The sequence below is a fragment of the Patiria miniata genome, unplaced genomic scaffold, assembly GCF_015706575.1.
Source record: "Patiria miniata isolate m_02_andy unplaced genomic scaffold, ASM1570657v1 HiC_scaffold_20, whole genome shotgun sequence".
Taxonomy (NCBI): Eukaryota; Metazoa; Echinodermata; class Asteroidea; order Valvatida; family Asterinidae; genus Patiria; species Patiria miniata.
The window spans coordinates 4,491,158-4,505,993 of NW_024037059.1; the positions used below are offsets into that span (position 1 = coordinate 4,491,158).

Sequence of the window (14,836 nt, forward strand, 5' to 3'; positions counted from 1 at the left end):
TAATTCTCTGTGTTCATATGACACGACTACTCTTTTTTTCTCCCTAGGAAATTACGTTGTTTAAATCAAAATTTGACTTTGTTTCTGCTGTTTGTACTTAAAACAAGTCAGTGACCGAAATCCTACACCCTCCAAATCACCATATTCAGCCAAACTGCACGCGCTTCCCCTTTCCAAAAGATCACTGGCACGGTTGCAGGAGTTGCATTGCGGAAAGCCTGCATATTGTCCCACGTAATCCTCCCTAACTCACAAAGGGGATGAATATCTGCCCATCGCACGGCCTCACCTGTGGATATAGCTACAGCGACTATTGATTGGTTGAAGCCACCTGTCCATGTGATGTGAATCAACAATGTGCAGTCTCTCTCTCTCTCTCTTCAACTCATGTCAATTTACCCTGCATACATGTACATGTATGCGCAAGCGGTACAGCATACGCCTGCCAATAATTCCAACCTCAAATGGTTGTTTGGTTTAGTACAGATGTAAAAAAAGGGCAGCTGGGGTAATAGTGAACCACAGGGAATGATTCAACCGTAATTTGGAAAAGTTTTGTTTACCTGAACTTCTCCTTTGTCGGCCAATTTATTGCAAACTTCAGATAAGCTGATGCAGCTTCTCACCACTGAGTCTAGTTTTAAATCATCAAACTGGCGTACATGTACATGTTCATAGTTTAATTATGAACTGACTGTTTAGCCTTTAAAGTTAAAAACCGGTACTAATTTATGGAGATGTGTTAGGATATTCAAGGATGTCATTAGGATACACACATGTTCATATTACATTTACGAATACTGCATGTACCGGGGTACATTACATGAAATGCCACCCCCCCCCCCCTTTTCCTCTGCAGTCTTGAAACTTAAGAATGCTGTTGTTTCAAAGGCATGCTATTGATCCACTGATGGCAAAGGAAAAATAACATTGGCAGTGAAGAAAAAAAATATGTTATATTTATAAGATGCCACAATAGATTTCACTTGCATGTGTATATATCTCAAATGAGGGGCTGGTATTACCAAAATGAAACTATAACTACCAAAATGAAACTATAATTTCCCATCATACCTAATATCTTTGTAAAGGTTTTTGTATTGTTTTGACATAGCTTCCGTTATTTGTTCCAATGCCGTCCCCTCTTAACATACTGATTCCCCCTTCCATTTACAATTGCTGTGGCCTGCTGTATATTGCATACTCCCAGCTCCCGCTTCCCCTTTAGGCTTACTGGCTCTGTCGTACTCCCCAAGTTCCTTACCCACTTCAGGGAGGGGAGCTTTAGTTTAACGTCATCCAGTCTTGAATGTCACTCGCGCCAAGACAAAGTAATAAATTGAACCCCCCCGATGTTGGCCGAACGTGTCCTGGCTGCAGCTGGAAATATATCCCTAGAGTGTGCTGATGATTAAAGCAAACACCCTTAAGTCAATCCACTCTGTGTGTCCGGCATTTTCCTGCCTTTCTTCATATATAGGACCGTATATCAATTTCAAAACGACTTGTTTACAATATAAGAGACAAACAGGAGGGGGGAGTTTAGAGAAAAACGAAGAGATCCGAGATTTTAATTAACAAAAGATTTGATGGATTCATTTCATAAATGGGAAACTAGGCTTCTCTCCTGAGAAGTGGCCGGGCGTGCAATTACAAAATTAAAGCCTTGGTTGTAGTCAGGCTAGCCGATGGTTACATGTATGTAAGTACTTCTCAAAATTATGGTGAATAGTGCAGAGCAGGAAACCAGTGTGTGATGATGGCTCTGCCCAAGCCACCTTCCTCGCGTTGCCCCCCAAAAGCAGCGTGCAAATACTCGGAAGGTTTACAGGGATGCTTCACGGTAAACGACACCGTGCATTCAGAACCAACGACCACTCTGGGAGTTGTGGCCGAATCGTGAGGCTTAAAACCCGTTACAGCTGGTAACTCAATTCGGCGGGATTTACATGAAGCGAACCCCCGGGAGTGAGGAGAAGGACGCGGGGGGATAGAATTCTGCCGGCGCGATGGGATGATGAGGGATTGTGTCGTTAGGTAAGGCGATCCGGCTTAATTGGCGTCATTAGAGTCAGGCACACAGCGAGAATCCCCAACGTGACGGGAATGATAGGATGCGTAAAGCAGTCTCACATTCGGCACTCTGCTTGAAGTCAAAAACGGCTGGGAGGCAATGTATAGGGGAAAAAGACGGGAAAATTCTGGCATTACAGAGTCCGTGATTTACGGGAGTGGTAGCACTTTGGAGTGGTTGGGCTATTTGTTTGCTCATAGGGAGATGTATCATCATCAACCTGCCAGCCTCCAGTAATGACGTCTTGCCGATACTCAGCCTAAGGGACGCCTCATAACAGCCATCCATCAACACACCCGTGCCATTGTGGCAGTTAAATCACAACTTGGTCAAGGCATCAACCAGATTCTTATTTTTTTATCTAGGCGAATCATTTTCATTCGTGTGAATAAAGATGCCTAGTTATGTTGACATCAAGCCGTGATGTTTTTGGTGAATTTGCTGTAACCCGACATTTAAATTCTCATTTTGCACCAGTCAGTTTGGATTCTCAAAAAGTCACCTGTGTTTTGTCATGTACTGTATTTTTTACGCTAAAATCTTAGATGTTATTTCAAACTCAACTGTTTGCTCATTTTAATTTTAAGTGAAATTAGAGGCCCAACAACCAGGCAATTGCACCATTTCAGGCCAATTGAGCTGGGATTTCTCTTGAAAATACAGTATCTTTGCCTTCATCCTTACCGTACTGTTACATGTAGATCTCTTTCCCAACTACATGTAAGAAAGATGAAAATTATTCTCCAATCCCGTGCTAAAATGGACCTCTCTTCTCCCCACTTCCGCCCTTCTTCCCCTCCCTCATCCCCAACATGCCTTTTCTCCCTCCCGTCTCCTCCTTGAAAATTGATTTTGTGCCAGACAACAACTCAACGTGCCATCTGAGCAGACAGTTGCTCACTTCACTTCCTGACAGATTGTCATGCGTTGCTGTTTTTTTCTCTCTCTTCATCCTTCTTTCAACTTCTCAAAAAGGAAAAATTATTCGGGCGTTATGGATTTTTTTTCTTTTTTTTTTTTTGCTTTCAGGAAGCTGAATTCTTGGAATGGAATCAACTTTGAATTGTAAATTTGAATCAATAACGATAATGGAAAGATTGCAGTGTGAGTGCAGCACACGTGGACATATTGTACATCATGTATCCGGTTGACAAGTTTTAGTTCATGTGGAATTCCATTCAAGATCATTCTTCAATTTCTTCATTTTTTCCCTGCAGTGTACCGGTACTTGTGAAAAGGCACGCATGTACAGGTCTACACCACGTTATGGGGAAGTTTTTTATTGTTAGGCAAATAAGGACCGAGTTATGGGAACTTTCTGCTGTCCCCACAGTGTTTTCGGTCCCCACAAATACCTTGTACAGATGAGTGTATGCCCCCACAACTAAACTACATGTAACACTGAATCTTGTACATTACACGAAACCTCGCTTACGCTATGGTAAAATCCCCCCCCCCTCTCTCACATATTCGACCCTTTTGCATATATAGCAATGACTCACATACATACATCATACCAATAACTTGACAATAAATTTGTATTTTAATACCGGTAATTTGCTGCCCTATAATTTACTGCGACGATTTATGGTTGTAAGACATTTGGTAATGATCATAGGGTTCCATTTGCAATACTGGTAAGCTTTAAAGAATATTTTGCTGCAATGTTGTCCTTTTTCATCTAAATCTGTTTTATTTTTAATTAAAGAGTCACAGAGTGAGTTCTAGGATATTTTCTTCTGAAGGAAAAATCAATGCGTTTAATACCATACTTTTCTTTCACAGCGTGTTGCGTTGTTTAAAAAGAGATCCACTTATGCAGTCAACCAAGCTCCTAACAGTGTGTATTTAGCCAACTGAAGTGGGACCCGCTTTGCCCCGGCAGTGTTGACATACCCTTCAATTTGGGATTCATGAACTTACTTATGTTTCCATTGCAACCTGAACCCCCGAGTCAAGAATTTTCCCTCGATTTTTTTTTTTTTTGGGGGGGGGGGACCATGTTCAATGCAAGCATGCAGTACATAGTGTTTTCATTCTACGCCAATTATATTCAGAGGAGATACAGTGGGCATGAAGTCGCATTCCTTCGTCGCAACGTTAATACCCCCACCGGGCCCGGCTTTACCCATTCCGATTACGAGCGTGGACTGTCATTTACTGTCGCAGTTTCGTGCACATTCAACCGCATGAAAAGTGGCTTAGCTTGTACGTGGGACAAGGGATTTTCTCAATAGGTTGATGCAATTGAGTCTGAGCGGAGCAGAAAGCCCACTTTTTCAGCTTGATGGGAATTTTAATCAAGCCTTGGCATTTTTAAATGCTCCGCCAGATGAATGAGCAAAAAAGTGGGCGCTCAAATTGTGCTATAAGTTGTTACATATGTAGACGTCACTGTCGCATTAGATGCAGTTGCCAATGCGATCATCTAAGCAGAAGCTTTCTAAATGACAAGAGTTTACGTCAGTAGACATCTTCTGAATGGCCAGAAATCTTTGACACTTCAGTGACTCAATGCATGTACATTGTAGGAACAAGACTGGAGGTGCATGTAACTTGATTTGCCAAAAAAAGATGTGCCATTCGATTGTTTGCCTCCAGTGTAATAACAGGTTAAACAAGGTTAACCTGTTTTCAAGGAGTAAGCCTCTGGACAACACAATTCCATCTTACTATCTCTGTTATCTTCTGTTGTGCTTTCCTGCAGGTTGTATGTGATGCTGTATCAAGCAATCAGGAAAAGAGACTATCCCTGGTGGGAAGACATGTGAGTAAATTAGATTCCTTACCTTTGTATTTCTCCCCTGTGGCTGGGAAAAAAATGCAAGAGACGGAATGGTGAACAGCAGCTGAAATTTCCATGTTGAATAGTTATTCTGCTTTTTTTATGAAGGTTTTACAAAGAAGCCAGTAAAATGCATGTCAGGGAAACTGAAACTTGGTGAAAAGTTCTGTTAACTTTGAACACGTGTGGTTTTCAAAATGCAGTTTGTAACTTTCCTCAATTCAGTCAACTGTGAGTTATTTGCGAGAAAATATTGTTTTCTTTTGTTTATAGCAACAATTAATCACTGTGACTCATACAAAATCGTGGAGAGTTGCTGCACCACGAAGTGATGAGTTGTGTGCACAAAGTCCATAGACGATCCGTCATTTTGTGGTGCAACAAAACTATCATATTCCTCACTTCATGGTTCACCCCAAAAAACATATTTCACAGTTGTGTTCAGGAAGATTTTCAGTCAGTTGTTTACAAGGAAGAGCGGTTCTTCTTTCTCATATAGGGGTTTTCTTAACTTTGGCTTCAAGAATGTCGGGTCCATTTCCTGCAACTCAACGTGAAGTCCTAATACAAACAAGGACAAATGTCAGAGTCTGCTCATTTGGTTTGAACATTTAAAGACTTCTTACATTATTCCGAAGCTGGAGATGAGGCAAAATCCTGAGACAAAGCCCGAGGTTGGCAGAACTTCCCCTAGTTCTTCACTTATGTATTTTGCTGTCCATATCTCCGCTACATCGATTCTGGCCGTCTTATTCAAACAGCAGTCAAGCTCGCTCATTGTTTATCATGTAAGCCGACCGGGACTGCATAGAAAAGCTTTAAAACAAAATTCCCGGTGACTTCGCCCGACGTGGAATTTGCACTGGATTAGATTCCTTGACCTAATGGATCGCAGACCAAACCCTCGGCGTTCTGGGTTGTTTTTACAACAGTACTGCTTGTCACGTTGCGGAAAAAAATAGTCCTCAATAAGTTCTTAAAATTGCAGACTTTGAAACGGTCCTTGCCATCTTTCAAGTTGGATTGGGCAATTTGCTGGTTTGGTGCAATTTTGTGTTTATTTTCATTTGTGGGAAAGGAGAGATTTGTGAGGGAGAGATTGTGTTACAATGTAAAAAAAAGGGTAAGCACCGATTAAAAAAATAAAATTAAAAAAATTCCAATTTTTCAATTGAGTGAAACCACAGAAGATTTGTAACAAAAATTTCAGATTTGAATTTTTTTTTTTTTTTTTAAATTGTTTTTTGAAACAAACGTATGAAAGGAATTTCTTCAGGCGGGTTGTCTCCATTCAGTGCGAGCAGTCTTCATGACACTCATTTTGAAGCTGAAACAAATTTGTTCCAATATGGATACCGTTCAGAAAATTCAATTGTAGGAATGTGTCGTTCATTGTTACAATCATCGGCTTTATAAATGCACAAGAGCTGGGTTAAGCCGGTCTACTTCACCTCAACACCGTATGAAACAAATTGTTGTAAGAAGAGTTATTGACTTTCCCATAATCATTTACCACACTGTATTCTTGCATGCACACAAAGTGCGCGTATGTATCTACTCTTCAAAGACCTTAGCGCTAAAAAGAGAAGAGGAGAAAGAAAAAAAAAACAGCGTCCAACACTGAACCACCTGCAGGCCGCGGGGTACAAGACCAGGAGTCCCTGGTTCTAATTACCAGCGTAGATCAAACACATTTTCATCAGATTCCTAACCCCGGGCTATCTCTAGGGGCTTTCAGCATTCAGGAATATGACCGGCTCTCCAGAAGATGATAGCTGCGCCAGTCTTCTATTTTGTTGCTTCTTTTGGAATATTTTTGTGATGTTCGTGCCGAAGAATTTTTTGCCCGCTGTCATTTCAGCTGCGTCTGTCAGCTGCTTGCGAGGGGCCCAGGATAGAGAGAAAGACAGGGGGGGGGGGAGGAGGAAGAGGAGCTGAAGGGGTCTGTGGCTCTGAGCTTGATCCGAGGCGGCCAGAAATTTCGGAGCAAATTAATCAACTGAGCCTGGAGAAAGTTTCCCCTCCTGATTCTATGTTGTTTGAGCTTTTGGGCTGTGCGTTGCTCTATCTGTGACAATTGATGTGGAGGGATCTGGGCAATATTGCCTGCATTACCTCTGCTCAACTAATCAGTGCACTGTTCCCTTTTCCGCTAGCCGAGTGAGTTAATTCAAACGTATATGGGAGTCTGTCCCTCAATGTTTGCTTGCAGTACCATCCAAAACAAATGCGCTTCAGAAGCCAACATAAAAAAACCAAACAATAATATTTAAAAAAAAAAATTATTCACATGAAAAATTCCAGCTTATGAACATTGAAACTGTGTGTTCTAAGAAGTGTAAAACTGCTTAGTCCAGGTCAGTCACTGCAAAATGAATACTTTTAACAAACGTTTTCATTGGAATGCTAATTTTTCTCATAATGTGCTCTGGGTTCAGCAGGGATTTTCTTAGCCAATAGCACCAATTGGTATTGTAAATTGCAAGTTTACTCCTTGCACCTTTCCCCTTGATTCCAATAAACACAGATGAAATATTTTCTCAGTAAAATGTCTTTGCCCTGATAAAAAAAAAATTCAAATAAAACAGTCAGTTCAGTTGTTTCTGTCACAGTTGACTCACTAGTCATTCACTGCAAAGTCTCGACAGCGATTACTAAGCCTATTCAATCCTTTCCATTCATCTAACTAACCAAGAGGGTAATCATGGATATAATGTATATAAAACAAGTGTTCTCTGCCTCATACAAGTCTTTCTACCCCCCATCCCTTTTCCCCGCAGTAAGTACATGCATATGTACGTGTGTATGACCGTGGGAGCTGCGATCGCAATTGCCAAGGCTAATGACTCAATTAACCCATCAATAAAAACCCATCCTTGATTTATACGTGTGTACTAAACAGCTATTCCAAATAATTACCAGCCATCACCTGCAATGCGCCAGTTCTGTTTGGGAATTTCAGCCCGTTCGCTAGCGCATGCAGAGTCACGTCTCTCACTGCTTTAATGCACGCTCACGTAAGTGCATTGACTTTTGTGGGGCATGCCTTGGCATACATGTACCGGTATGTTTGGATTTTTTTTGGTTTTTGTTGAGTTTTGGTTGTTGATCGATCCCTTTGAGGAATGTTCTAACTTATTGACACGGCCATTTTCAGTGTTGTTTGCGCATCGGTTGGACTTTTCACCATTGGAGTGGGCGGAGAAAGAGAGACGCAGAAAAAGAGGTTCTAATTTGATTTTTCAGTGCTTAATTTGCTAACGTTGCTCCCAAATCGGCAGGAACAGATCCTTTTTATGGTCAGTGTGCCTATTTGCGTGGAGTCAACTTGTCAACTTGCACCGTTGGATGATCAAGGACAGCTCAGCTCAGCTCACGCCGTGTGTTGGATTTCTTCTTTTTTCTTCCCGGAGCAAACATGATTTCTTGAAAAGCCGTTTGAGTTTGTTACACGCACAAACAGTATTTGCTTACGTGGGAGTGTGGGGGTTGCTTTGGCTTAAATCCACTGTCGTTCATGTAGGGTTTGAGGCAAATCAAACATTTTTGCCTCGAAAACATACCATCGTTGAATAAAGCCCTTGGGTGTTTTCCAAATCTTTAGTGAAATTTCACATGGCATTAGAAAAGTTGCTCAATATCTGCATGTGTGTATTGCGTGCCTTTTGTGTAAAACGTGTACGCAGTACTTAATCCAAACCAGCAGACTGCATTGCATGAAATGCATGTTGCCTTTGCCAGAGGAGCTACAATGTATATTTGCTACAGCTTTTATTTAACAAGACCAAAAAAAAAAAAAAAAAATCAGACAAAACATTTCTGCCCCACATGAATCACACGTCCACCAAAGGTAACTACAGAGATTCCCTGTTTACCACATTTTGCAAGTTATTGCTTTCTCTCTCCCTGGCTTAAAAAAAAAGGAGAGCTTTCCATAGTCGCCCACAGTGTGGGCCGGTGACGGAAAAATGCAAACTCAATTTGTCCGCATTGATCCAGTGCACTAATGGAAAATTCATTGCATTAGAGCCCACTTAGAATATCTCCACTGCAGAGAAATGCAACCGACTTTAACCGGTACTTGAACTGGGCTTGAGTAGGGATAACGGCTGCGTTATGTTAGTCCTTGTTTACGGAGACATTTTCCCCCGCTTTTTTCTGAGTCTTTCCTTGAACATTTGTGCAGGAAAGTGATTTCCTTGAGGGTAATGACGTGCGTTGCCTTTTGTCAATTGCAAGAAAACGCTGGATCTTACCATGTAGAACGTACACCGACTTTGTACATTGGTAGGATTTTATTTCCATTCAAATGTTAACGATCCATTAAAATAACATGTTTGTGTCCCTAGACCTTTCTTTTTTGGAGCCCAAAGTCTGAAATAAAAATAGTTGTATTGTGATATCACAACCCCGTGCTAATTAAGCTCAGTGGCGTTAATGTTATTTCCTCTAATTAGTATACCCAGATAAAGGCACGTATAGTATTTTTTTAAAGGAATGTTTATCATTTTTTCACTGAGCTAAATAAAAATTTCAGCTGAGAATTGCACACGTGTTTTAAAATCTTTTCAGTAAATATCCACCAATAAAAACTATCATTTTGAAGAATGTTCTATTGCTGTATAAAATACCAACAACTGTATATGAAAAAAATCAATCAAAACAAACAATTTCATCTGCCCATCATCAATGCCATTCTTCTGTTCATGCCTCACCGGTAGATCATTTTCCTTTCTTCACGCACTTGACAAGCTTGGATTTGATATTTTCAAAATTAATCGTTGCAACGTCGCCTTGCCCAATTAATTTGCTTCAAGTGACGAGGGTTTGGCATTTGCGCGACGCGCATTCTCCGATATCATGGCGGTTCAAGAATGTTCCTCGGTCTGCCTGTAATTGGACATCCTGTACAATAATAAACCAAATATTTTTTTTTTCCCTTCCACAGCGATGACGCTGTTGCCGTTAGTAATTGAGCATTCCTTTAGTGATTTGATCAGAATTTTTTCTCCGGTGACTGTAAATACTGTCCGAGGTTGGGACAGAAGAGGGGGGAAAAATATCAGTTTGTACAGTCGTTAATGTGTACATAATGCTACAGCGTTGCTGCGTTCCTTGGGGAACACAGTTTAAACTGAGGCTGACTAGAGAATGAATGTAATATTGCTTAAAGCTGGTAATGCCGTGCAGTGCTGAAAACAAATTCCACTTTATTGATTTTTCCATGATTACATATTTAGGAGAGATTTTTTAATCAGTTTTGTACTTTCTGCAACCTCTGCAGCCTATTTGGTCTTCTAAAAGTTTTCTTTTAATTTTGAAGTTCATGTGACGATGGATATATACTATGCATACAATAATACTTTTAAAATGTGTAATGGCTTGAGAAAAAGTTCAGACCTCAAAATGCTGGCAATTAAATTTGAAAAGTTTGTTTTTAGAGTTTCACACCCCAAAAGCATTTGAAACTCTGTGAAACATCTGCCCTTAGAAAGTTGCAAAGTTAATGTGTACAAATCAGACATTAGTAAGACACTGAGTTAAACGGTATTTTACAAAATGTGACATTGCCTCTGGCTCCATAATAATTTAGGAGCAATCAAGATGTATTCATGTAACTTTTGGCCTCACGTATTGTGATTTGCTGTTCAAATGTAGACAAGGTGATCCACGGATTGCATGTGTCACCTTTTTTTGCGGTCGATCACTATATGTTTTGCATTCTTATTCTTGCAGAAGCTGTTCATTTTCAGTAGAAGAAGTGATCTAAGTTCCATCCAAATCCATGATTAAACTATGTAGAAGTTCTGTAGACAAAGAAACTTTTGAAGCATTTGAACAATGACCTCTAATGGCCCTGACATGACCTCTGACCTCAGTAATCCCATGGAGAATTCTATCTTCCCACCCAAGGGTCACTGCATCCAAGTCTCATTAAAATCCATGAAAGCATGTAGAAACTTGTTAAGGCCTATACATTTTTTTCTCTCAAAACTTAACCTAAACTTTAACATACAGGGATACAGAATTTAGGACTTCCTTTAGGCGACACAAAAATGAACTCAACACTAAGCTAGTGTCTCACATATCAGTGACCAAAAAAAAGATATCATGAAATTGGAGCCTGAAGGCAAGAGTGGATATAAAGCCACGGTTTGAAAAAACACACAAAACTCATTGTGTTGACAAAATGAATTAAGCCCCAAACTCCCAAACCTGCTCAGCTGAAATGACAGGATGTAACTTGAACCCGTCCCTCAGTGATGTACCTGCATGCCCCGCGGAGGGAGAAAATAACTTGCTAGCACAGGTATCTAATGGTAATTTGCTGGGGATCAAACCGAGTAATAAACAGCCTCGTTTATCACCGAAGATGCTCGCATTAGTCAGCGGTGCTTGTCTAGTTGTCTTCCCATTGGCTATCAAAAAAAAAAAAAGAAGGGGGAAAAAATGTAGTTAGTTTAAAGTCGATGCTGACAGATTGATGTTAAAGGCTGTGTTTAGAGTTTGCCGAACCTTCCCCGGGGAGCTGAAAATAAGGGCAGGAAATTTGACTTTCTTTTTCGCGGGTGATAAATTTCGCCTCTGATGTCCGCTCTGATTTGTTTATCAATCAAGTGAACGGGTTAGAGAAACAGTGCTGTAAAGTCGGAATCGACGAAAACCTACTAAGTAGACAATTAGGAGATGCAAATATTTTGCCTAAAGGATGACCAGTTTGCGGAATCGTTCGGAGTGCACAAAATTAGGTGTTAGAAAAGGTAAATAATGTGAGTCTAGACACCTAGACATTGTGGAAAAGAAAAGAGATTCTCGTGAGTGAAATGAGATTGTGAATACATTAGCGAATGTGTGTGTAGGATTTGATGAAGTCCTGAAATATGGATTCTCCCCCCTCTCCCTCCCCCCCCCCCCCCCCCGAATGTATGGTAAGTAAACATATGATGTCATGAATACAGCCAGTGTGCAGAATTTGATTATGTGCAGCAAGAAAAGTGTATGTCTAACTTCTCTGGAAATTGAATGAAACAAAAATAATAATAATTTTAACATGCAAGTGTGAGATCAGGAAGAAAGCAAGTTTGCACATTTCGATGACAGGAGCTTGGAACATGGACCTCCCCAAAAGAAAAATTAATTACAATTCCAGCAGCAACAGGGGTTTGCGTTTCCTACCGAGCTGTTGCTTGATTAAAACAGGTCTCCCTGCTGGATTTGTTCATTTGGCCTGACAAGAGGCCTTTTTATTACCTTCACCCACTGTGTCTTGCAAAAGTGCAGGAGTCCAAACTTTTGCAAGTTAATCTCACAAATCATGTCCACTGCATCCAAGTGTGATACACTTGGCTTGTTAAGACGTCTTGGCCCAATTAGGTGGAGCTGCTAGGGCAAAAGTTGCTCTACAAATCTAAGCACTTGTCAAAAAAAAAAATAATAATAACAAACAAGTGAATAAATAAACAACAAACGACAAACAAATAAGCAAGCAAATAGAACAAAAAAGCCTTGAAAAAAAAAACACAGAAGCAAATAAAACACACGAGACAAAAATCTTTGCTTGGCAAAGTTCTGTGCCCAGCAGAAATGAGATTACACCAGGTGGTAAGGGATATTGCTAATGCACGCTATTTTTGACCAGCATTGTGATCAGAACACATCTGTTTCAGAAAACAGTGGTAAGGGACATTGCTATTGATCAATTATATTGCGAAGCAAAACAAAACAAAACAAAAAGGGAGGTAGCTGAAATTAATATTTAGCTCAGTGATGCATCACATTGACTTATAGACAAACTTTTCATCGGCTAATGTTTCATTAACTCCAGTGATACATCGTACACGTCACAGTTACATGAAAAGGGCTGGACATTAATGATTTTGGAAGGCTGACTTTCAAACAGACTGTATTTGTAAACTGCAAGCATTATGCTTGACGGAGCAGTGTGAGGAGACCAGATGGTGTCTGGAGATGAGAACCAGCATCGAAGGGGGCTGGCAGTTTTGTGTTTCTTTAATGAGTCGAAAATGACAAGCCACGACACGCAGACCCACCTGCCAGTTGGAGTGTTGGATATTACCCCCTTGTTACGCTCAGAGTGCGATGCATGGCTTCTCCCCTTGTATCCAAGCCGATGGCATCTTGGGCTGACAGTGCTCATGATCTTCATGCAAAGTGTGCTAAGTTCCGTCCATTGCCTTGAATTGAAAGGGCAGCAGATGTTGAGGCAGTCCTAGAGAGAACACCAATGACATCTTAATTGCAGAGCACAGTTTGAAAGTGAACGGTTGGTTGGTTGGCAGCGAACTAAGACGATCATGCTGAAATCTTTTCCCGTTCACGTTATTTCAAATTCCAAATTGAGCTTTTGTGAGCCATCGACTTACACATGTTTCTTGTTCGGCGTGACATTTCAATACATTGTGGATTAGTATTTTGGCCCAGGTAGCATAAAATGTATCTCTTACTTTGTTTAAAACACAATTTTTGTGTTCTTAAAATACAAAAAGGGATTTTGCACGTGGATAGTGATCCTATCTCTACCTAGACAAGTATTAGATGACCACCAACTACATGTACATGGTTGATGTGTTAAAACAAATTTCTCTTTTTTTTCATGGTTTGGTTGTGTAACGATGTCTTTTCTCTGTAAATGATGTCAGCATTTTTTTCTCTGTGTAGTTCGCAGTGTGTGTTCAGAGACTTCACCAGATGGCGACGCAGCAAAGGTTGCCGCTTGCCACCTCCAAATCGCCAACTACGTGTTCGGGGTCCCACAATGGCGGACCATGCACAGGGTCATCCTTTGATGATGGTATTCTACAACTGTGTGCCGAGCTGCATGACAACGACCCCGCATCAATGCAAACGAAGGTCGTCAAATATGTAAGTAATGCCCCCTCCCTTTCTTGCCCTGCCCACCTCCCTCATAGACTGCGAGTTGGAGACATCCTCACGTTTGTCTTCAGTTTATCACAAGTCAGTAACATGTCCATTACAGGTCCAGTGACAAATTGTTTTTTGACTTCGCGAACTTTGGCCAAGACATGCTTGTGTCACTACTCATCATCCCGTGTTACGTTAACCTTTCTTATTATTGTAATGAAAGGAGCCCCTCAGTATTACCTTCCTCTCTGCCTTTTTGCTTTAGCCCGCCCCTCTCATCCATCACACCCCTGAGCTGGTTGTTCATCAGTCCAGCTAGGAAGTCGCATGTACAGAATTACTGTTGGAATTTGAAAAGGCCATGTGCGGTTTAGTTGCCTGGATGCTAGGGGTCTAGGGTATGGAGCTATGGATAGGGTTAGGTGGTTGTCTGTGGAGGGCTGTGCAGGTTTTACCTGGGCGTGGTCATAGAAAGCCTTGCTGTAATGTCCAAGCAAGTTGTAGGGCAGGACAACATAGTCGAATCCCCCCCCCCCACCACCATCTAGGTTGGGAGTAGAGTAATGATACTTTTACCATAAGCAACCTCTCTTCCTGTTCCATCACCGAACCCGGCCCTTTTAAATTTCTAATACATTTGTGCTATACTTGCATTTACCTTGCAACAATTACCTTTGTAATTCGCTTTAATTGCCTTTAATAAATTGTAGCCTTAAGTTGCCCATACATTTAGAACTTGGAAGTAGGTGGATCCAAATTTCTAATTGAAGTTATTTATATGTAGTCTTTAAAATGTGTTCTCTCTGAGTTATTCTTATGTCTGGCTGCAGGCCCTGACCAATCACCATGCTACCGTACAATATTGACTCGTGATACTGACTTGTGATTGACATGATATTGCCTCATGAATTGACTTGACTACAGCTTTGCACAGATTTTCTGTCTTTCAAGTCCATGCCAATAGGAAGTTTCAAGCCTGCAGTGTCTTATGCACCTGTCAATTGTATGATGCACCTCATGACCCCCGGGAATGGTTGTCATTGTGCAAGAGTGGGCCATCCTTTTATGGAATCTACGTACAATGTACATGTACA

General features: G+C 40.9%; 1 protein-coding gene across 2 annotated transcripts in view; it reads left to right on the plus strand.

Annotated features, from left to right (window-relative positions):
• The window catches only part of LOC119728767 (cGMP-dependent 3',5'-cyclic phosphodiesterase-like), a 118,443-nt gene that overhangs the window by 63,504 nt on the left and 40,103 nt on the right, over positions 1–14,836 (plus strand). For both annotated transcript variants that reach the window (XM_038201146.1, XM_038201147.1), the window contains exons 7-8: positions 4,782–4,841; positions 13,539–13,742. In XM_038201146.1, the coding sequence (XP_038057074.1) occupies positions 4,782–4,841; positions 13,539–13,742 (264 nt within the window). The remainder of the gene's footprint in view (positions 1–4,781; positions 4,842–13,538; positions 13,743–14,836) is intronic.